This window comes from Pyrus communis, chromosome 10, assembly GCF_041283825.1.
Source record: "Pyrus communis isolate YQ-2024b chromosome 10, ASM4128382v1, whole genome shotgun sequence".
Lineage (NCBI taxonomy): Eukaryota > Viridiplantae > Streptophyta > Magnoliopsida > Rosales > Rosaceae > Pyrus > Pyrus communis.
The window spans coordinates 1667072-1690671 of record NC_142574.1 but is presented as its reverse complement, the minus strand read 5'-3'; the positions used below and the strand labels follow the sequence as shown (position 1 = coordinate 1690671).

At 34.8% G+C, this 23600-nt stretch overlaps 1 protein-coding gene across 4 annotated transcripts; it reads left to right on the top strand.

The window, feature by feature from the left end:
* Nucleotides 1–8757: 8757 nt before the first annotated feature.
* LOC137728678 (serine/threonine-protein kinase STY46) lies at nt 8758–21692 on the top strand. Of its 4 annotated transcripts, none has more exons than XM_068467412.2 (16): nt 8758–9249; nt 10570–10684; nt 11946–12064; nt 12223–12336; nt 13942–14014; nt 14948–15058; nt 15550–15600; nt 15675–15814; nt 15899–16006; nt 16686–16759; nt 18694–18869; nt 19575–19670; nt 20011–20091; nt 20196–20246; nt 20811–20951; nt 21038–21692. In XM_068467412.2, the coding sequence occupies exons 1-16, from the start codon at nt 9068–9070 to the stop codon at nt 21065–21067; spliced, it is 1662 nt and encodes a 553-aa protein (XP_068323513.1). In that variant the 5' UTR covers nt 8758–9067; the 3' UTR covers nt 21068–21692. The 4 variants fall into 4 exon arrangements, with proteins under 4 accessions (XP_068323513.1, XP_088533708.1, XP_088533709.1 ...); XM_088677582.1 differs by having other exon boundaries at nt 8786–9249; nt 21304–21692; XM_088677583.1 differs by lacking the exon at nt 12223–12336 and having other exon boundaries at nt 8786–9249; nt 21304–21692.
* The last annotated feature ends 1908 nt before the right edge of the window (nt 21693–23600 follow it).

The following is a 23600-nucleotide window of genomic DNA, read 5'->3' as shown; positions in this document are numbered from 1 at the left end:
GTTGTCTGCACTAAAATAGCATCTCTTAGAAAAATTGGAATCATGTACTGTAAAATTATCTATAAACTGGACATCCAGATCTTTCCAAGCATATAAGGCTCAATATTTGGTTCATCTCGAGGAATTACAATTTAATTATTCGAACTTCACTGATCTGCACAACAAATCTTTGATTTTGTAATGTCTGCACTAAAATAGTAATAACATCTCCTAGAAAAATCGGAATCATGAACCGTAAAATTCTCCGTAAACTAGACATCTAGATCTTTCCAAATGTATAAGGCTCAATGTTTGGTTTGTCTCAAGGAATTACAATTTAATATTCTAACTTTAATGACCTACACAACAAATGTTTGATTTTGGGGTTTTATTTTTCAAATAGGAGTAAAGTCAAATTTACATATTAAATTGAGTTCATGAGGGTATTTTAGTTTGTAAATTTGGATTTAAAAATATATTGATTCTTGAATTAAAATTAGTATGGGTGTAGAGAGTAAGTTGGATGTAGTTAGAGATTGTATGAGTTCAAATAAAATTTTCCTAAAATAAAACCAAGTATATAATTAAGTGTATGTAACATATTTAGGCAAGTTTCAGATTGAACCAAAATATTCAAATACATTCCTTTTTTTTCAATATTTTTTAATATTTAAATTTACACACCCTAACCCAGAATGTCCATCTGGACTCCAAATTGAGCTATGTTGGCCAATATCCGGAAGGTGACAAAGCTATAAAGTGTAACATCCCACATCGCCCAGGGGAGTGGATCCTGTAAGCCTTATATGTATATTCCCATCAGCACGAGACCTTTTGGGAGCTCACTGGCTTCAGGTTCCATGGGAACTCCGAAGTTAAGCGAGTAGCGTGCGAGAGCACTCCCATGATGGGTGACCCACTGGGAAGTTCTCGTGTGAGTTCTCAGAACAAAACTGTGAGGGCGTGGTCGAGGCCTAAAGCGTACAATATCATGCTACGGTGGAGTCGAGCCCTGGATGTGGTGGGGGCTCGGGGCAAGATGTGATATAAAGTGTCGTGAGGTGGAAAATATGAATGAATTTAAGCTTAAAAGTGCCTAAATGCAAGAGTGCGCATGTGAGCAAGAATGAACTCATTTCACACGTGGTGTCAGAGTATAAGTAAAATATAGTAAAGGTAGAATGAGATTTATACCATCGAAGGTAATCACCTATACCAAGATTTGTCAAGAATTCTCGTCAACACGAAAGCTCAGCTACTAAAACCTGAAAGGGCGAAAAACAAGGGTGAGTAAGCCTCAAAATAAAGCTTTGTAAAACCTTTTCGAAAATGTAATAACCCATCGCCGTAAAATAAGTATAGTTTCCAAATATAACATACTATGTATAGTACGAAAATACTGACCGTAAACCGTAATATCTTGAGAATGCACTACTTCACAATATTTGGTAAATAAACACATCACATCGAGTGCTCATCGACATATGCTGACACGCAAGTTCATGTAGAGGTATTTTGACACGAATATGATTGGGTGTAATAATGATTTACGGTCTAGTACTACAATCACTTGTAGATTGGCGCTATGCGCATCACACATGAGTGCTAATTGCCTATAGCAATCTAGGACAGGACTGACACCTACAATGGATCCAAAGTGAGCATACGGTGCGATGTGAACATACACGTGAAGACTAACCCTAGCCCCGGTGAGTAATAACACCAGTGTAGCACACGATGAGGGTAAATCAATAATTCTAGTCGACATAATACTATTCAATAAACTATTAAACATGGCCTTAAATAAAATCTCATAACAGTACTCATACATGTGCATCCTTTAGGATTTAGCACCACTTCGTAAATTCCATCAATATGCTAATTCTTATAAACATTAATTTAATCTAGGCGTAACGTAAAAATATTCTTTATCAAATACATATGTGGAAACTAAATAAATATATAATATTTCAAAGCAAAAACCCACTCATAAATCATGTCATTGGGTCGAACCTGCCTCGCGGGCATTGAAGATCCTTGTGATGCGTTTCACCTAGAAACGAAACCGTTTACGTAAAAATATAACGAACTAATGTAAATTCGCGTATTCATACATAGTACAGCTAATAAAAGAACTATTTTAAAACGATCAAATTTCGAAAAACGGAGGGCGGATTCGGATTCTACACGTTGAGAAACCTAAGGCGGGACCTTTGATTCCTCCACGCGTTGCATAGACATCCACGTGTCGCCACAAGGTGGATGCATAGGTAGCCACGTGTTGCCACAAGGTGGATGCATAGGTAGCCACGCGCCACACGCGCTGACCATCCTTATACATCCACGTGCCCCAACCACCCTCATGCATCCACATGCCCCCGAGTACACTTGTACCCGCTTTCCTTGTGAGTTCCTGCAGTTTTGCAGGTTTTTTCTCTGACTTTCAAAGCTCATTTTGAGCTCGATTCTCAACTGAATTCAATGGTTCAAAAGCCTAAATGCAAGGAACAGGTCTATACCAAAATCAAGGATTGACAAAGGCCGGAGATGGTAGGAAAAAGCGTTTACAAGTGGCTTGATGGCCACGGTTTTCCTCACCAATTTTTTGGGAAATCTTCCCCGGTTGAAACTACACTAGACATCATCAAATCGCATAAATAATCCATAAATCAAACTAATATAACCATAAAGAACATATTAGAGAGTTCTTATCTTCACCTTAGTCGAAAAAATTGAAAACCTCGCCAGAGAACACAGTGAACAGTGCAGCGACCACTAGCAGTGCATGTTCATGGCTGGGTTGAGTTGGCATTATGAGATCCTAGTTTCTGGACTGGAAAACTCGTAAATCTTGTCAGGGTAATAAGATTAGCGGTGATGATGGTGTTGCCATTGCACCCATTCGGTGTTTGCTGAGAGAAAAAAAAAATGGAGAGTGAGAGATGAGAGATTTTTAGAGAGAGAGAGTGGGTGGTAGTAAGGGGACATGGATCCTCTTTGGATCCAATTGTCCTAATCCTAGGGATCAATGAATTCGGATCATTGAAATTTGATTCAACGGCTACAAACAGAAACCCATTCTAAAAGTTATAATAATTTTAACCGTTAGATCAAATTTCAATGATCCGGATTCATTGATCTCTAAGATTAAGACAATTGGATCCGGAGATGATCCATGTCCGTAGTAAGGTGGCAGAAGAAGAGATGGAGTGACAAGGGAAAAAGAGAGATTGAAACGAGAGAGAGACCAAGAATTGTGGCGAAGATGGGACATGGGGACAAGGAAGAAGTGGGGTATGGGTCCCACAAGACACAAAATTCCACCAGAAAAATATAAAATAATAAGGAAAAAAAAAATCCAGAATAGTGAATCTGCTAAAATGTCTTCTGATTTCTTAATTTCGTAAAATCTTTATTGTATTTTTAGATTCCGTTCTACTTGTGCATATACATTTGTAGTAACGAGTACTACACGAATATAGTAAAATAATAACTTGTAGGCGTCACGAAATGACAGTCAACAAAAGTCAACAATCTATTCTCTAAGAGCATTTTGGCCAATTCACACATTTAAAATTAATAAAATCGTAAAATTAAGAACGGATTGTTACATTGTATTCCTGTCTTCTCCAGTTTTTTTAAATTTTTCAGATTTCGAAACTTCGTGGATTCATATTAAAATTCGATAGAATATTTGATAACTTTTTGGTTCGAATAGAATTTTCCCATGCAAGTTCCACCCTTTATTACGCCCTAGGTGTTTTCGTTTGTAATCTCTTTCCCGTACCAAATAAAGTTTTTTTTATTAACATTTTCTTAAACAAAACACTTGCTTCACACTCTCGTTACATGAAAATAGATAAGATATGTGTAATGCTTCTAGTAACCGGATATGCTAATTAAGGTAGAAAAAACAAAAACAAAAACATGATAATACTAAACAAAATGCAAGTCCAGTTATTCGAACAAATAAAAATACAATTGTGCACACTAGTTCGTCAGCTTATCAAAATTCATCCCAGATAAGCTTATAGTTGTGGAGCTACATCATAATCATGGCATGAATTTATTTATTTATTTTTGTGATCGCATTTAAACAACAATTCATAGCCCACATTTTTTCGACGTGACTCACACAAAATTGTTTCTAAAACGCAAAATACATTCTTCTATATCAAGCTACCATGTTGACCTACCCTGCACCGCATAGAAGAAATGAGAATTAATGGACAACCCATCACCCCAATGTTTACGTTACTCAAGCTGACATTCTTGCTTCTGCTTCTTTCATAACATATTGCCCCACAACTTTAACCTATCCACTCCTCATCATTCAATGTATTGAAAAAAAAAAAAAAACAAAATGGTTTTGTAAGATGATTATTGCATCTTGACTTTGCTTTGAGAATGAATTTGTGGTCTCTTAGTTTTATTATGAGAATGTTGATTCTTGCATCCTAAATTTAGGTGGTATTCTCTTGTTGATTTTAAAAATAAAAAATTATGTACTAATGTTGGCTTTAAATATGATTGATCATTGACTTGGATACCTTGTGGGTTAGTCTTCGTGGAATTTTTATCAAGTTTAAAGTTTGGCTCATGATTGTATGACGGATATGCATGGCTATGTTGATGCTCTTACGAATCATGTTCCTTTTTGTAGGTGGTTTTAAACTTCATCGAGGTATGTATGGATGAACTTTTTAAGTTATAATGTTGGTTTGTTTTAAAGTTTGGCCAAGTACGATTGTTTAAGGTGTCAGGTTGAGACAAAGTTTGTCTGAATTGACTCTTCACTAAGTATGTTGAACTCTTTACTTGTAGTAATACTTTAGATGATCAACATTACATGTATGATCATGTGTTCTGCCATCTTTAAGTATGTAGGTGCCTGGGCGAGATATGTCAACAATCTCGTAGAGTCTGTCCCAATTCATGTCAAATGTACTCACAATTGAGTCTTCTTTATTTGATATTTTCTTCTTCAACACCCAATCTCATAGTTTTAAAGAGCAGACATTGACCCTAGAATTGTTATAGTTTAAGACGCCCTGATAAACGACGTTCCTTAAGTCAACCTGACCCTATGCTCTTCAAAGAGGTTTAACATGACTGTGTGGGATCGTGGCACAATGTTGGCACTTCTCACAAGTGCATAATTTTTTATTTATTTATTTATTTTTTTTTTGTGTGTAACTTCGTGGAGAGTTGAACAGTAGTATCCTCATTGGATCAAGGCCTTTTGCAAATCTCTTTCGGAACAACGTCTCCTTCTAATGGGGTGATGCATGGAGAAATTTTTAGTTATGATGGGAACACGGGTGATACACCATATGTTTTTATGTAAGTGGTGAGAAATTTTATTTTTTAAGTTATTAACTTTTTAACACACATATTCTCGTTTTTAGAGTTGATCATAAATGATTGGTTAGCAGGTTGATAAAAGATTTGTCCGAAGTTGTTTGGCTTGGCGTTTTGTTAGCCAAAAGATGTCGAAGCAATGAAGTTGTAGAGTTGGGTGATTTAGCTACCAATATATTCGAAATTACAAACTTCCGTAGCTTTGGTACATGGTTGAGATGTCACACATTTAGTAATATTAAATAAAAATTTGTAAGTTCAAGTGTTATGATATGAGTAGATGACATAGTTGAGATGTTAGTCTTTTAGAAATATTAAATAAAAAAAGAAAATAAATATGTTATAGTTTTGAATGAAATAATAACACGTGATGATTTTTCAGATGCATCAAAATTTTACTCTACAATAATCACACAATCAACAATTTTAGAGATATTAATTAATATATTTGTTGGCATATTAAAAAGAGCTTCAAAAAATATAACGTTCATCATATTCTCACATACGTCATCAAGTTCCATTATATTCATTATTCTATCAAGCTTCTTAAAACTTTTGCTTCATCGGCAATTAGCAGCAACCAGAGCAACTGAGCTCCAAGCGCCCTCTCTGTCTCGTTTTTGTATTGCATGTGCGTTACTTAATAGGAAGTTTTAAGGAAAGGGATCTTTTTTTTTTTTTTTGCAGAGAATTTTAACGAAAAACTATCGTTATTGTTAACTTTAACGAAAAATCATATTTTTACACTAAAAAATCAATCCTGATACTATTCATTTTACCCTTTATTTTGTCCTTATCGTTAAAACTCAAAGTTTTCAAACTATTTTCATCAGTTTTTTTTTTTTTTTTTAATAATAAAAATGGGGATTAGTTGTGGAGTTCGCACTACATCGAACTTTAAGGATGATCTATGAATTTTTGTAAGGATGATCTATGAATCGAGAATTATAAAATAAATGGTTCGGATCGTTGAAATTCGATATAAATTGAGTCCCACACCTAATCTTTTTTTCTTTTTCAAAAAATAGATCCTTTGTATAAGGAGCATGTTACTTAATAATATTGTATGTACAGATGTATATGAGGTTGATCTTGTTGCCAGAAATAAGAACAAAAAGACCAAGGGCTCTACACCCATTCTGATGATATTTGCCTCAAGCTTCTCGTCAAGGTATATGTACATCGATATCTTTGTATATGTCCACATATTGTATATGTACACCTCGAGTATCTATTGCAAAATTCAAAGTTTATTTTATTTATTTTTATTCCACTTCGTCGAAGTATTATTATGTTTGAAAATTGTGGGGGTTAGTCGTTGATAGATTTGGAAATAATAAACTTCCATAGATTAGGGTGATGTAGCCACCTCAAGCAGATCAAAGTGGACATTTGATTCATTCACTGCTGAAGTCAGACGAGCTACGGAGAGCTCCCCATTGGTTATGGAGTTCTTTTTTCTTCTCTCTCTCGTTTTTTTTTTTTTTTAAGGGGACAACAAGTGGCAAACCACGGTTATTCACATCTTTCAGGATCTGGGAAGACTCACAGAGACATTTCAGCCTCTTCTGATCACAAGTCTGGCGTCCACATCAGCAACGGGTTTCGGACCTAAGACCTTCAGTTTTTAGTTTGAAAGAAGCTTCACAATCTATCCTTAACCACTGGATCATCAGCTAGCGGCATGTTGCCACGTAGAATGACGTTTATGATTATATTTACTCAATTCTTTTATGCTCATGTAATGTTAATATTTTTATGATTTCTATTTGCTCAATGCTTTTATGTAATTTAATGTCAATATACTTAATGATAATTATCTTTGTGCTTATACTTGTTGTTATACTGAGAATATAAACAAAAGCACACTATTACGTAAAAACACACAATTACATAAATTAAATTAAACAATTACGTAAATTAAATCATACCCGACTTAAAAAAAAAAAAAATAGAGGAATATAAGAACAAGCAATATTAAGCGACTCATTGAACATATACTCGACCATCCCAAAGGTGATTGACCATACCATTACAAAGAGTGTGATGCTCTTCTAAAACTCGAAGTCAATTGTGGTAAACCGCATAATCCGTCAAAGACTTCCTATCTTGGCCAATTTATATGCAAAGATGTATGGGGATCATATTCTAATGCATCACCAGACGTATCTTCCATGTCCATAGGAGAAGCTCCAGTCAGCATATTTTCATGAACTTATAAATGTTTTAATTCGAATGTTATTAATCTTATTTTTTTAAAATTGCGTGTACATACCTATATGTTTTGAATATTGGCTGTGTATAATTAGATGCTCTGCTTTTCATTACATGCATTTATTAAAGGTTCATCGCACTCATTGCACATTATATATTTGTTTTATTTTCAATCTTTAATTTATTCGTACAATCTACACGTCATTTGTATGTTATGATTTTGTCGACTTCTAAATGTTAGTCAACATGCCTTAATTTTGGTATCTACCTGGATATCTGGATTAGAACGTGTCTATATCCTTCGCTCTTAATTGAGGGTGAAGAGATATCAAAAGTTGCAGGGAATGTCATGATTGTTGGTGACACAATATTCAACTTCCATGGACACTCACTACTTTACTCAAAGACATTCGGACTCTCATTTCTTTCTTCTAGGAAGTCAATTTTGTAGCGGACGCAATGGCTAATCTTGGACATAAAGTTTCAAGTTTCTCAGTTGTGGAATAATGGTACCTTTATATGTGCTAGATGCTTTTTGATCGTTTTGTTGTGTTATTCTCTAAGCACTTCTACTTTGTAATCTCTTTTTCGTATTAAATAAATAAAAAGTAATTTTGTAAGCACTTATAAACAGAACACTTGCTTTCAACTTCCATAAGATACATCTAATGCTTCTAGTGATTGGATATGCTACTCACAATAAGAAAAAGGGATGTGTTATCCACATTTTATTTTTACTTTCGACACACATTTTGTTAATTTTTGTCATTTAATTTTTTTCAATTATTTTGATCCGACAACAAAAACTAAGAAGGATGTGTAAAAGACAATTGCTAATTATGGTATGAGCTTTTTTTATGTGATTACGGGTAATCAGCAGGCCATATTTTCTTCTATACAACATGATGTGACTCACAAGAAATTGTGCCCAAAATCTAAGAGTGGGTTGTTAATATATCCGGAACACGGTTACATACATCATAGATTATTATAAAAGTTAAGAGAATAAATTTAAAATACAAATTTCATTTACTTGAATAACAACATATAACATACCGTCTCGTATTTACGATCACATCGAAAAGAATCTAGCAAAACCCGAGGCCTCTTCTTAACTACAAGACATTATTATATTGCCCCACATTTTCAACCATATCCAATCCACATTATTTGATATATAATATATAAAAAAAGAAATTAAAAAATGGAAAAAGTTCTCTCTTGCTGAGACGGAGGTCTTATTTTTTTCTATCTCTACCCACTCACTCTAACCATGACATTCCCTCCTTCGAACTAGCCTTCTCTCTCTAGAAACTTCACGATGCTACAGTGATTTTGTATGACGAAATTGCCCTCTGCTTTCCACCCGAAATCCCCAACAGATCCTCGTCTTCTTCCCGGATTCCACCAACAGTCAAAGATCCTCTGCTTGTCTTTGACAACTCTCCGAGCTCGCTTTCTCCTCCTTCTCTTCTGTATTTTCATGGAAAACCTGCTGACTTGAGCTTCCCCTATGGATTTGACCGAGGGCGTCGGAGAGAGCTCGTCGCCGCCGAGAAGCTTCGTCAGCTTCAGTAACTACGATGTCCGAAACGACGTCTACAACCGCTTGGTGGAGAGCGGCCATGAAGACGCTCTGACTCTACCCGAGTTCCGTGAACAGTTGGACGGTCACTTCAACCGCTTGCCGGCTAGGTATTCCCCTTCGATCGCTTTCCTCTATAAGATTGTTTTTCATTTCGTTTCTTTTTATTCTTTAATTTTAACGAATTTCCGCCATTGATTTATTTCTGGAATTAGTTTTTTTCAGAACAAAACATTATTGTATTTGTTGATGCACAAAACTGGGTTGACTTTGGAATAACGTAAAGTGTCAAGATGTGATCCTTGCTACGTTGCTTCGCTCACCTAGTGATGAGAGTTTGTACAGAGTTAAGAGATAAAAGGGAAGCAATCACAAGATGTACGTGGTTCACCTTAATTTGGGCTACGTCCATAGGATAGAGGAGTTCTCATAAATAATGTAGAGAGAGTTTACATGATACAAGGATTTGGACAGAATCATCACTTAGTGAGGTCTAATAATAGATTAAGCAAAATAAGATCGTCAGGGATCAATTGTGCGAGAACGATCTCCTTTTATAGTTGAGGAGAATCGCCTGTTTTCGTTCGTGGTCGATGTGGGACTCTAGAAGCTTTATTTTGGTGTTGACACGTGCCGCGTTGTGATTGATCTCCTAGCTGGAGAGAAACTCATTTTCTTAGACAGGGGTCTCTCAACATGAACGTTTCAGTAGGTCTATGAAGATATTTAGTTAACTGGTTCTCGGTAGTTTTGGGATTGGTGAAGTATGGTATGAATAGTATTATTGAAGTACGAACCCTTGTGAAGCTCTTGGAGTCTCAAATGATGATCCCAACATGATTGATTTCTTGAGTTAGTATGCTTTCGGAGTGGTATCAGTGAAGTGTTTAATGTTTGAGCACGAATAAGTTTGTGCATATGTTTGAATATCAAATTGGTTATGTGATCTAATATTTGTTCTGTATGGACATGATTATTTTTTGAGCTGGAAGTGTTTTTTGAGTGTTGTTTTCTTGCCTATTATTTCTGTAAGAGTTGGTCGGTTTGACCATGTGACTAGTGTAAAGTTTACAATTGAAACTTTGCAATGTGTGTAAGGAGTCTGTGGACTGAAATTAGTTCCGCACTTTGCAGTCAATTCTTTTTGGAAGTACCTTTCCAGGAGGCACAAAATTTTCCTTAGGTCTGTCTCTGTCAAGAAATGTTATTTCAAGGCAAACCTTTCTAGACCTTATGTTATGTTGAAGCTTTGTTTAAAACCTTACTGGGAAAAAAGTATTCACTATATTTTCCAAGATATTTTCCACTGTAAAACTTCATAAGAGCCATGGCATGAATGTTTCATTTTTCTTTAGATGTGGAGGATGATGAACCTAATTCTATGAATTCTACGTTATTTATTTATTTTACTAATTTTGTTTTCTGCACAGTTACGGACTTGATGTTAACTTGGATAGAGTGGAAGATGTCTTGTTACATCAAAAGCTTCTTGCATTGGCAAAAGACCCAGAGAAGCGGCCCGTGTATCATATCCGTTTCATGGAGGTATTCCGCATCATTTGCTTCAGTATTTTATGTTTGGAATCTTGTTCTGAACTAGCGTTTGAGTCCCAGTGCTAAACCAAGTATTAATTTATTTCCCGTTGTTATAAAAAGCCACATTTTAGATTGTTTGCAACAACTTGCATTCACATAATCATTATTTTCCAGAAAAAAATTTAAATTATTTGGATGAATACTGTATTTCATTTTAAAGCCACAGAAGGTTCATATATGTAGTAATTGAGAGTGGCAAAGAAAGATGGGGCATCAATGATTTCCTTGATAATGACTCTGACTCATAATGTCCCTAACCATGGTTAGCTTTGAGAAATGATGGAATAATTGGGAAAATGTTATCCTTAAAAGGTATAGAGCAGTGGTTTCGACGGAGAAGAAGAAGGTTATAAGTAACACAAATGGTTCAGTACTACTACTTTATTTTGTCTCTGGCTTGCACTAAGTAAAGGGCTTCAGTCGAGAAGAAGAAGATAAAGTTGGTGCATGATATCAAGTTCCAATATGGTAGTACTATAGATTCCTTGCCTACTAATGCAAACTTGTGCGCTTTGGGTTTGAAAACTTGAGTCTACATCACAAGTGTACGAGACAGTAATTAGTTCTTAAAAACCAAATTCTAATGTAACCTTTTTAGAGCACATTCACTGTAAACTCTTGTAGGTTCATTTAAAAAATTTATCTCTAATTGGTGACTGTTTGTCGCACTAGTTTTTCTTGTGATAGTCATTATGTTAGTACTCAACAAAAGTTCCCTTACCTAGGCCCTTAGTCTTAACCTCAGAAATAATACTGCTTTGATAAATTAATGATACAAGTTTCTTTCAATAAGATTCTCCACATGGTTAGTCTCTTGGAATAAAATTAAAAGGCATTACGTCAGATAGACATTTACGTGCTATTATCATTAATTAGCATTTCAACTATACCTTCGTTTAGTCTGATACGAATTTTCTTACTGGCTGTTTTATTGGAAACATTGTTGGGTTCTGGGAAAAAAAGTTGGACTCGTGATATCACGATGTGTAGTAATGTATGAATCCTGTTGCATGTACTGACTGTCACTTTACCTAAAGAAGCCTTGACTACACTTGAAAATAAGATCTTACAGAATCTTGTAAGGCAGGAGAAACTATGGTGGTGTGGTGTTCCAATGTGACATTAGTTCTTTTTTCCCCTTCTATTTTATTTGTCATTAAGTTCCTCTTATGTTAATCATTTTATGGTTCTTTTATGTACTTATGATCAGAATACTTCTATGGGGACAGACGACGAAGATGATGATGTTCAACAATGTACAAGTGTTGTTTCAACCCCAAGTTCATCATGTGATGAAACTAGTGAAGGAGCTACTCTGTCACATGATAGGTAATAACCGTATTATATCTGTGTTGTACTCTGTCTCTGAGTGCTTAAGCTTTTTGCCGTAGTTTTTCCCAACGAGGGTTTCGTTGACTCTGTGGATATTGATCTGTGGACCTTTTTTGGTTGGCATTTATTTATATCATTTCTCTGAGTAAAACTAGGAATTGTGCGGCTGACTTTGAACCTTGCTCTAAGCTCGGGGACCTAAATTTGGATGTTAGAAAGAATGCTAAGGACATGGATGGAAAACATCTGACCAAGAATTCTCCCAAAAGGTACTCAACCAAAGTTTGTTGGCTTGTTTTCTGTTCTAGAATAAGCACTACTGGGTTCATTATAACAAGATTTTTAATTTTTTCACATGGGTGGTGATTTTCTCACACTCCATGTTACTTCCCACGCTTTTTCAATTTTTTAATATTTGTTTGCTCTTGGTGAAGGTCCACCTCTAAAATAAAGACAAAGTGATGGAAGAGCAAAAATATATTAAAAAATCGAAAGAGTGTGCGGGATTAATGCTTACCATTTGATACTTCAATCGCCACCAATATATTGGTTTACTCGTTCACTTTATCTTAGTGAGCCGCAAGCTTTTGGTCTCTGACCAACAATACCCAAAATGAAAATGCTCAATAGAAACCCATTGCATATCAAGAGCAACAAGTCATAATGGCTTTGGTCCCTAATTATTTTGAGGAACTCTTTTGTAGGAACTCTTTATTCTGAAGGTTGATTGGTTGTCACTCTAGCAGTTTTTTTTTCCCTAAAGATTTAATGGAATCCACTGGTTCCTAGGAAAGTTAACTTTTACCTTGGCATCATTTTCTTTTGGAAGAACATATGCATTGGTTAAGTTATAGAGCAGATTGTTATGTGCAGCGAAGTTAGTTATTGTTTTGCTTCATTTGACTTCTCATATTTTGTGTATACATTTTTGAGGACTTGGGATGATGAAGACTAAGTTAATATTGAGATACACACCGAAATATTGCTATGGGTCAAGCATCAAGAATTTGTAGCAATTAGGGGTAGAATAATGTATGTTGCCTTATTATAGGCTCAGTATTAAAGTTTTAGGTGGAATTTTGAGAAGCCCTCTTTCTATAGGTTGGAAGACACTTGTTTAAAACTTACTTTCTTCTTGCTTTAATGTGCACTATTTTTGTCAAAATTTTATTCTGATAAATTTGTTGTATCTTATCAAACAGAAATTAGATAAACGATTTGTAAAGCTCTAATGAATGTGTTGACAAGCAATTACTGTATATGATATTTCATGTGCATAAAGGGTAGACATGATACATAGAAGTGTACAATGTGATAATGAATTGTATAAAGACAAACATATGCATGCACGCATAAATAGTAAATACACATATTTATGAAGTAATATGCTAAAGGTCTTATTTTCAAAATTAAAAATAGAAAATAATTTTTCTTTATGCTGATATTAATGCTTTATCAACAATTGGCCTAACGTATAGTTTTGTTGAAAGATACTGAATCCGCTAAAATCGGAGTCTTTTTCATTTACTTTATATTTTAATTGTGCAGTTTTTATATGAACTGTGGACGTATATTTGAGAGATCACATTTATGCTTATCGGCTTGTTTTTCTCCATCCTTTAGGGATCTACCAATTTCTAACATCTTATTAGATTGGGAAGCTGTTATAGGGTAATTTTGAAAGTTCCATTACATTGTCATAGGTGTAATTCAGATTTGTTTTTCATTAGTTGAATCATTTTGTTGGTGGACCAGTTTGTTCAGAGTCTTGTCTGTGTTTTTGAGTTTCTTTAGTAAAACTTTGTTTCTCATTTAAAATAAAAACATTTATAAGTATGGAGAAATGATATTGACCATTGGGCTGTATAACGCAGGCAAGATATACCACATGTTCCCATTCATGAAGTAATATTTTCAACTATTGACAAGCCTAAGCTTCTTAGCCAGGTATGACTGAGAAGGTTTAATTTATTCGTTTGTTGTCAAGTTTGGTATTACCACCTGGAGTTTTACCTCGATCTCAGTTTCAAAATATTCTTAGAATCTGAAAAGAAATCAGAGTTTGAAGCCCGAAAATCTGCTGATTGTTCCCTTACGTGTTTGCAAATTAAAGCTGAAGGTCTATTTGGTAAACTAAGTTCAACTATTCAACGAGTTATATCTCAAAGGGGTCATATAAGATTAGTATGATAGGATAGTGGACAAGCTTATCTGATACTGCACTTACATTCTGGATCATGAAGTTGGATTCAGCATTCCTTTTTCAATTAATAATCAAAAGGATTATCTGATTGAATAGCATCAAGTGATACTATTTCTGTAGTTTTAGTGTCCACATGTACAGAATTTCTTCAATGTTAAAGGGTATTGAAATTTGACATCATTTGATAGCTTCATTATCCTGTAATACTCTGTCTCCACTTAAGCAGTTCTCTTGGTACTCACTAATATAAATGTGAGTTCAATACCTAATGCTTATAACTCAAGCAACTATCTTTGTTTTCATGTGACACCGTGATGGTCTGTCATTCATGTTTTATGGTTCTCCATCTGATGTTTTGTGTCAACTCTAGAGTTTAGACCTCACACGCTGGCACCTCAATGCAGTAAGCTTGGGTATCAAATATAATTGTGAGAAGACGTTGTATTGGAAGAGTTCTTTGTCATTATGATTTCTTTCATTAATATAAAGTTATAAATCTATAGCCTTCAAATTCTGAAATAAGTGGAAAATGAATTTAAGGGTAGCAATGGACTATTGACTATTCAGTACATTTGATACATAGTATATGCATTGTTTATGTTGTAGAATCCAAGATAACTGCAGAAGTGTAACCATACTGTGGTCGCATCTTTCTAACTTATGTCATTATTTTGTAGCTTTCTTCCTTGCTTTCGGATTTAGGACTTAACATCCGTGAAGCACATGTCTTCTCGACGACCGATGGCTACTCTTTAGATGTATTTGTGGTGGATGGATGGCTTGTTGAGGTAGTTTTCTTTTACTATATAATGTGTTTATCGTCATTCACAGATTACTTTCTACTGTCAGAGTTTTGTATCTTGAAATTTTGCATGTTATTATATTATTAAATGAGTAATTTCCAATACATGAAACGTTGGATGGCCTTTCTTAAAATATGTGGTACATTGCTACTACTATAATATGCTTATTTTTGTTGGCTATGGATTTTGCTATACTGCAAGCTGTTTATGTGCTTTCTTTTTTTATGCATGGATGAACGCTTTTTAGTCAGTGTTTATCTCTGGGCTGTAATATGGCATTGCTACAATTATTGGATCTAATGCATCCCAATATATTTGTTATAAATATGGGGTTTTATCAAATTGGATAAGTCGAAAAAGCTACAGTTCCTCCAAGAAAATGTCTTCAGAATACATTAAGGGGAATTGCGATTATATTAATTTTATGACAACTGTGCTGAGTTCAAATGTTGCTGACTTTGCAATGTTGTGGTCAGGATACAGATGGTCTGTATGAAGCTATGGAAAAGGCAATTGCTAGAAGTGAGGTATATTCGTCACAATTCTAAAATAATCCAAGAATTATAAGATAGTAATACGTATCTGTTGTTTGGTAATTTAGGGGTCATGGTCAAGATCTTCACATTCTCATTCGGCTGTGGAGAAAGCATTATCGGTGAAAGAAAAGACAGGACTCTGGGAAATAGACCGAAGATTATTAAAGATAGGAGACAGAATTGCATCTGGGTCATGTGGAGATTTGTAAGATATGTTTTATTTTTGGCATTCCTTTATTCGTTTATAGTCTTCTCTGCTGCTTAACTTTATATTACTGTTCATTCTCAGGTATCGCGGAATTTATCTTGGTCAAGATGTCGCTGTTAAGATTTTGAGATCTGAACATTTGAATGATGCTCTAGAGGATGAGTTTGCTCAAGAAGTGGCAATTTTAAGGTGAATAATTTTCTATCTTTATCTTCTTTTAATCTAGGCTGGTCCCTGCTGGGGATTTCATATGAAATCATTCTTATCATTTCTATTGAGAGCTCTTCTCCACTTGTAAACTTTTAAAGATTTTCCCATTATTTTCCAACATCCTCCATAATGAACTTCTATACTAGCCTGTACAAGAGCAATTCCTATAATCTCTGGGAATGACAAGAGAATGCTTCACGTTTTCTGTATTTGCTGGTTGAATATCCAGGATTGCTGGTCTTTATTTTGATGAGGCTTTGGAAGAATATGCCAAATGTAATTACAAATGGAACCAAGAAACATGTCTTATTGTGTCATTTAAAAAATCACATTTAATGCAGCTGGTCTTTCATTTTGTGGTATATTAGCTGTCACTATTCATGAAACCCATAAAGTGAATGAATTTTCTGATAGTTGAGTAAAATGCAGCTAGTCCATGCTGCATTTCACACATCTAGGCAGTTAAAATTCATGGCTAGGTTCCACCTTTTGCTGTTTCTAGTTTTTCATAGTGTCTTCTCTGTATCTTATTCTTTAATAATAAATTGTCTCTTATTCAAGGGAAAAGAAAACGGTTGTTCCATTTTATAGGTTAAGTTGGCATGCGTATTGCTATTAAGCAATACTGATATATATTATATTCGTTTTATGATTGCAGAGAGGTCCATCATAGTAATGTTGTGCGCTTTATCGGTGCATGTACAAAGTCTCCACATTTGTGCATAGTGACAGGTATGGAACTCTCCTGTTGGTTGCCTCCAACATTTACTATATTTGTTAAGTTAGCTTCTTTCGTGGTGTTGTTCATTCTGTATCAGAATCTTACTTGTGGAGATGTTTTTAGAAGCAGTGCAACTAAGAAAAGTAAGAATAAGCATCAGATTGTTTATAGTTTTTCTTTTTTACTTTTTAATTTTGTTAGTGAAGCATAGTATATTCCTTTACAAGGAACATAAAAAGGGAGACACATCCACACCGACACACTCACATTTCCCTTCTTAGAAGCTATCCCCTTTTACCATTCGCCAAAGTGGATCTCATTAAATATCTTTTATGGACCAAAGGATATCATTCTACAAAAAGTCAATGACATCGGATGGTTTCCACCGATATACGTGTAGCCAACCAAAGTTTTCATTCTTTCTTTTTGAAGTTTTTTATTAGGATCAAGAGAAGTATTAATGGAACTAAAAATATCTTTCTTGGAACATACTTACACTAGATGCGATTATGGGACAGAGGTTTAGGGCTGAAGGGGTAGAGGAAGACCTAGGAAGACTTTGGAAGAGTTTATAAGAAAAGACTTAGAGTACTTGGATCTAACAGAAGATGTGACACAGAACTGAGCGCAATGGTGTTCTAGGATTCATATAGCCTATCCCACTTAGTGGGAAAAGGCCTTGTTGTTGTTGTTGGAACATACTTACACTTTATTTATACTCTTTTAAGTATTGGATGTGCTAATACTTCTTCTCTGAGTATGCAGCATTTAGGAAGATTTTACTTGTGTTATATATTTTAAATTCCTCTAAGCTGTTTGGATGTCATGCTTATGGGAATTCCCTATTATATGTAATTTGTCAATCAGCCCGCCCTTGGCAACTTGGTGCGTATTATGAAGCTTCATGTAGGTTAGGAGTTGAAGGATGTAGATCATTCATGGGATAGATTTTGTTTTGGGATTACCTTTGGATGTTGTTTCTTGAGAGTTTTGGGATAGTATTTGGCAGGGTATCTTTTTATGGGTAGAGCTTTATTGTTGATTTCATCTTGATTTCTTTATGTAAAGCCTTACTGTTTAGATCTGTTTGTAGTTTTAGATGAGTATAATTAGTCCAGTGCCAACTTGTTGCTGTATTGTACTATTAACACTTGTTGTTTTTCTTCTTTTGTTCAGAAATATGTCTTGTTTGTAATGGATGCTAAAAATTATGTCATGAGTACAGCTTTGTTTGGTTGTTTTGTTTCTTTTTGGTTTTTTGTATATCCATGTAGCACAAGACATCAACTTCATAAAGAAAGTAAACAGAACTGGGATGGCGTTTCAGAGGATAAACAAGAAAGTTCTAAATTTAAGGAGGTTGGTTCATCATCTTCCAATTAAGAATGAAAACGGCTCAGATGGTGATTCTCGGACATCAACTTTATTTGAGAAAGTTGGTCCAGTTTCAAGTGTTAATAGTAGTCATTCATCATCAGGCTACCTTAAAATGGCACCAAGAGCTAGGGTAGATTTCTGTTGGCAGTAGACTATTTGGTTCAGGAGTTTAAGCTTTGTTATCCCTGGTTGTTTAACGCAATTCCCTCCTTGAGTTGGCCTAGTTATCATGTTGAAATTAGTCATTGATCACCTTAATAAGTCAGAATGGTACCAAGGCTTAGGGCAGTTCTGTATGTTAAAGCGCTTTGGAAATTATGGGTTTTATCCTCGATATTATGGCTACCACTCTTAATCATATGTTTCTTATGCATATTAGTACCTTTGTTTTTGGTGTCTAATGTTTACAGATACATGTTCTAGCAGTAAGTGCCTCGCTGCTTCTAACAATTGAAAGTTGTTTTGACTGTACACACATCTTATCTTCCCTTTTCCACTCTTCTGTCGTTTTGTTCTCTATTCTTATGTTAATAATTATGAAAATTCATTTGTTTTTTATTTGTTGCAGAGTATATGCCCGGTGGAAGTCTTTATGATTATTTGCATAAGAATCAAAACATCTTGAAGCTTTCAGAACTGCTAAAGTTTGCAATTGATGTCTGTAAAGGAATGGAGTATTTGCATCATAATAACATAATTCATAGGGATCTAAAGACGGCAAATCTGCTAATGGACACTAACAATGTAAGAATTAAAGGTTATTGTTTGCTTGTTTGGCAGCTTCACTTTCTGCATAAATGTAACCTACGCATATTCATGATATCTGTATTGATTTAATTTGTCATTGTACATGTATAGCTTTACTTAGGCGACAGGAAAAAGATAAAGTTCAATAGATTTGTTTGTAATTTTTTTTAAAGGGGCTAACGTCTTCAGTGGATCTATTGCTGCTTTAGTTGATATAAGTTGTAGTTATTGGACTTGAGTAACCAAACCGTCTATTGTTAATATAGGGTAATTGTGCGTTGTGCTTTGAGGTATGAAGTTTGATTATGGGAGACGTATATCTGCATGTCAAAAGTTCAATTCTACCAAAATTCTCATGGACATACTGGAATTGATGTCTTCTAAGTTTTTGTCAATGGTGAATTTGATACTTTCAGGATGTCATGAATGATGAAGTTAGATTTGTGTTTAAAGATGTGGGGTAATGCAATTCTACTTTCGACGAGTATATTTATATTTTCTATTAACTATAAGTAAAGTTCAAAGCTAAACACAGTATTTTTTGTTTATGATAATGGGTAAACTGTTTCCTGGTTAGATTTCCAGGTAAAAATGGTTGAAATCTCCTCTCATATCCTGGCTATTCTATTTTTCTGTTTAGGAAAAACAAATAGGTTTTTCTTTTCTTTTACAGTTGAAAATCATTTTCTTGTTTGCCTTCAGGTTGTAAAGGTGGCAGATTTTGGTGTTGCTCGGTTTCAGAATCAAGAGGGAGTAATGACAGCAGAGACTGGAACCTATCGATGGATGGCACCTGAGGTCTGATTCTTCTGGTTCAATATTTTCCTCTGCTGTTTTTTTTCCTGCTTTGTCTCTTCGCGAAAATTATTGTCAACTCTTAAACCGTTGGACTTGGTTCACAAATTGGTCCTTCGTTGTGATCTATGGATTGATTAGCTTATCATTAACAATTATTAATATCCCTTTGTTTTGGCAAGCGGGCTATGGTTCATTGAATTTCCTGTTTTGTTAATCAAATTTCGGATGTCAACATTCTAGTTTTGTTACTGCATCATTACCATAGCAAATGCACCGTAGTTCGACGACATTGATTTACATTCTTATTTCAATATCTTATTGGTTTCTTGTATTTTGCAAGGTTATCAACCATCAACCATATGATCAGAAAGCAGATGTGTTCAGTTTCGCAATTGTACTTTGGGAGCTAGTAACAGCCAAAGTATGCTTCCTCTGTGTATTAGGAATTTAGGATGCGGACATTATCGAACTTCTTAATATCTTTTTATTTATTTATTTTCAAACTCGTATGATTTTGTATTGCAGGTTCCATATGATACCATGACTCCATTGCAAGCTGCCTTGGGAGTTAGACAGGTTTATTGTTTATTCGTATATCCATTTATAATACATATGTATTATTTATATCTGTTCGTCTGTGTATTGAATATTGATGCATGAAGACATGTTTTCTATAGCCCACATTGTATTTGCCGCTTAAGAAATCCAATTAATCCACAGTTCATGCAACTTGATTATAAATTTTCCTCTATGGTGTTTTGTCCTGTTGCTCGCCATGTGTGTATCTTACAAATGTTGACGATTCTACATGTGGAATTAAAGTTTGAATTGATGACATGCCTGAGTTTATGTTTGTAACCCTGTGGTCTGAATATCCTCCCATTCAAACTAAAAAAAGCTGTTACAAAACACGCATATATTTTATAAACGCAAGAAAAGGGTAAAACTTAGTGAATAACAAATTTCGGTATTATCTGATGACATTTTTGTTGCTTATAATATAAATAAGTATAAATTATGCCTCTGAAATCATGTACAATGGTACATACCAACTGGTTTGGCTGTTCACTCAGCGTAGTATTTTATCCAAATTCTTTTGTGCCTAAATAGTTATGTTTTGTTTGACATTCTATTTCCCAGGGGCTGAGACCGGAAATTCCGAATAATGGACACCCCAAGGTTTTGGAATTAATGCAGAGATGCTGGGATTCAGTTCCTTCCAATCGGCCTTCCTTCACCGATATAACAGCTCAACTTGAATCTCTCCTCCAAGAAGTCCAGGTAGGACACTCTCTCCCGTCTTTCTTGATGTTTGGTTCTCCCTTGTTCTCTCAGCCCCACACTGAAATAAATGCATGAAATCTCAGGAAATTTCGGAACCCTCCAATGGCACTTGAGAGTTATGACGACTCAGAAAATTTCTGAAATAACCGAAACTTCTCTTTTTGCAACATTCTGACCGGCTCATTTTTAGGCGTTTGGGATATGGATGAGGCTTTGTTTTTTTCGTTTGTTTCTCATATGAATATAGAGGTTATACTGTACACTCAAGGAAAGAGAAAATTAGAGAGATTGCTCAAGACGATGTCATTAGTGATTAGTGCTTGATGATCTGATTTCCTGTCTGTTGTAGAACTCATCTGAAGCAAACACCCAGTTGAATGTCATTGTATAATATTGTCTGTTTGGGAAATGAGATGAAGACGCTATGCTAGATATTTTCTATACCTACATGTATAGTGATGGTTACGTTGGACGAAGAGCTTGGTGTAGATGCGATCACAAAACGCAGTGTATCTTTCTCGCGATGGAGGTACGTTTGGTGCAGTATCCCTTTGTGCATATTTCATCTACGGTTTTCAGCTTGGTCATTCTGTTGTGGACTCGAATGGTCAGAAAATATGACAGATTTTAGGGTTTTGTTAAATGTTTTGCCGATCTTGACTTGACTTGCTTGTAGCCTAGTCCGGATTTCTCAATTTCTTTCGTTTTAATTGCGATTTGCGAGTAAGTTGTGACTGATTGTTTTCCTGTTTCTTGGAGTATGTTAATCGGGTGATTGATAAAACGATTCATGTTTTAGTGTTTCGTTTATGAAAGAGATCGAACGGAAATTATATTGTTAGCCCAGCAGTAGTAAAATTCCGTCGATCCAACAGCTGAAAAGTGCTTGGCACAATGTTCGTATGGAACACTTCTATTGAAATTTTATCGGACTCGTCTTATTTTGCACATTTCTATTTATTTATGGTTTTATATTGAAGAAATCGAAGGACAAAATGCAAGAGCTGCATTGATGAGTCGCGCCAAGTACCAGGTGCTTGGTTCAAATGATATAATTTGTGCTTTAAGCATAGCTCTGTACTTTCAAGTGATTGCACGTCCAATATAAAATGATACGAGATGTTCATGAGTTTTACGAGCTGAACATACTAAAATTCTATCTCTTCTTTGTAGAAAACTGAATATTTTGTCCGCGCCCGACTCCTTTTACTTACAAGTTGAGATTGAACATGCCTAAAACGACCCAAACATGAGTTCAACTCAAAGGCATTTGAAGCTAATTAGAACATCTCCAATAGAGAAGTCAAAAACTAAATGTCAAATGTTAATTTTAATGATTGACTTGGCAATGTCAAATTTATAATTAATATCCGTAGGGTCCATTTTGAAAAAGAAATCAATTAAAATAATTTTTAAGCTTAGAATTGATCCATTAATAGGATCTGCACAATAAAATAATTAAAGAATTAATTGCCAACACATTTTTCATGTCAAATTTGATACCACAAACTCATATATTAATCTATATAGGATTGACATTTTTTTTTTCTTCGAAAAATAGGATAAGTGGTGATAAGCCACAATTATCTACTCTTTCAGGGTTCAGAAAAACTATCGGTTGAAACTTCTTTTTTACGTTTAAATTTAATTATGCGATATTCCATTTATGATTTGACTTATCCCTTCGAGATGGTATTACAACCCTGGTCACATCCTCAACTTCTGGGCTGGCCTTCCTGGATAGGGTTGTTGGGACTTGAGTGGGTTGGAACTTGGAAATGGGCTGCGTGAGTAGGACAACAAAAAGTCTAGGGGTTTGAAATCCAGATCATGTTTTACACAAAATACAGACAAATTAACCTTCCCAATTCTATATTATATGTATTAAGCTTTCCTTGAATGACAAGCCAACAAAACGTCTTAATCTCTGACATTAAGTTTGACTTCTTAGTTGTCTTGAGAAGAGCAATATATCATAAGATACGATTAATGTACATTCTTCTTTTCACCATTTCCTTGCTTGATGAAAAAAATACAGAGTACACATTTAGAAAGTGAATTATGTTTATTGGAAATGGCCGTTTTTCACCTTCCACACATCTTTTACCTGATTTTTTAAGAGCGGGTGTGCATAAAGTAAAAAAAAAAAAGTCCAAAATCACATCCATTTTCTTAAGTCATGCATCTTCTCTCATTCTCCTAATTGCTGATCATATTTGGTGATACGTGTCATGATATTATGGTTAACACAAAGATTAAGAATTAGTATTGCACTCCTATGATTAAAAGAATCCAAATTCTAGTAGTGATTACAAGCAATGGTTAAAGAGAGAGTATCAGTAAAAAAAATTCAAGAGTAAGAATGAATACTCATAACTAACTATTAGATCTAAAAACTCTATTATACATATAGACTCATTACAGAACTACGCGGTGGGATTGAGTTTAATTATTTTCCAAATATTAATCTTAGATGTTTACATCTTATGATTCCATTCAATGAAAATCCTTTGACTTTGTAACTAGTTAATATAATAAACATCCGACTGTAAGTGGCTAATGAATATTTCTTCTCTAATTCCCATGAGTGACAACATGTATTAGGATGGCTTAGATTTTCTTTTCTTTAAAAAGATCAATTGGTGG

Excerpts from the sequence above, each read along its gene's own strand:
- LOC137728678 (XM_088677582.1), top strand. The coding sequence starts at position 9,068 with ATGGATTTGACCGAGGGCGTCGGAGAGAGCTCGTCGCCGCCGAGAAGC. Across the intron at positions 15,815-15,898 it reads TCTGGGTCATGTGGAGATTT|GTATCGCGGAATTTATCTTG; the intron begins GTAAGATATGTT and ends GTTCATTCTCAG. Across the intron at positions 20,952-21,303 it reads CTCTCCTCCAAGAAGTCCAG|AACTCATCTGAAGCAAACAC; the intron begins GTAGGACACTCT and ends TGTCTGTTGTAG.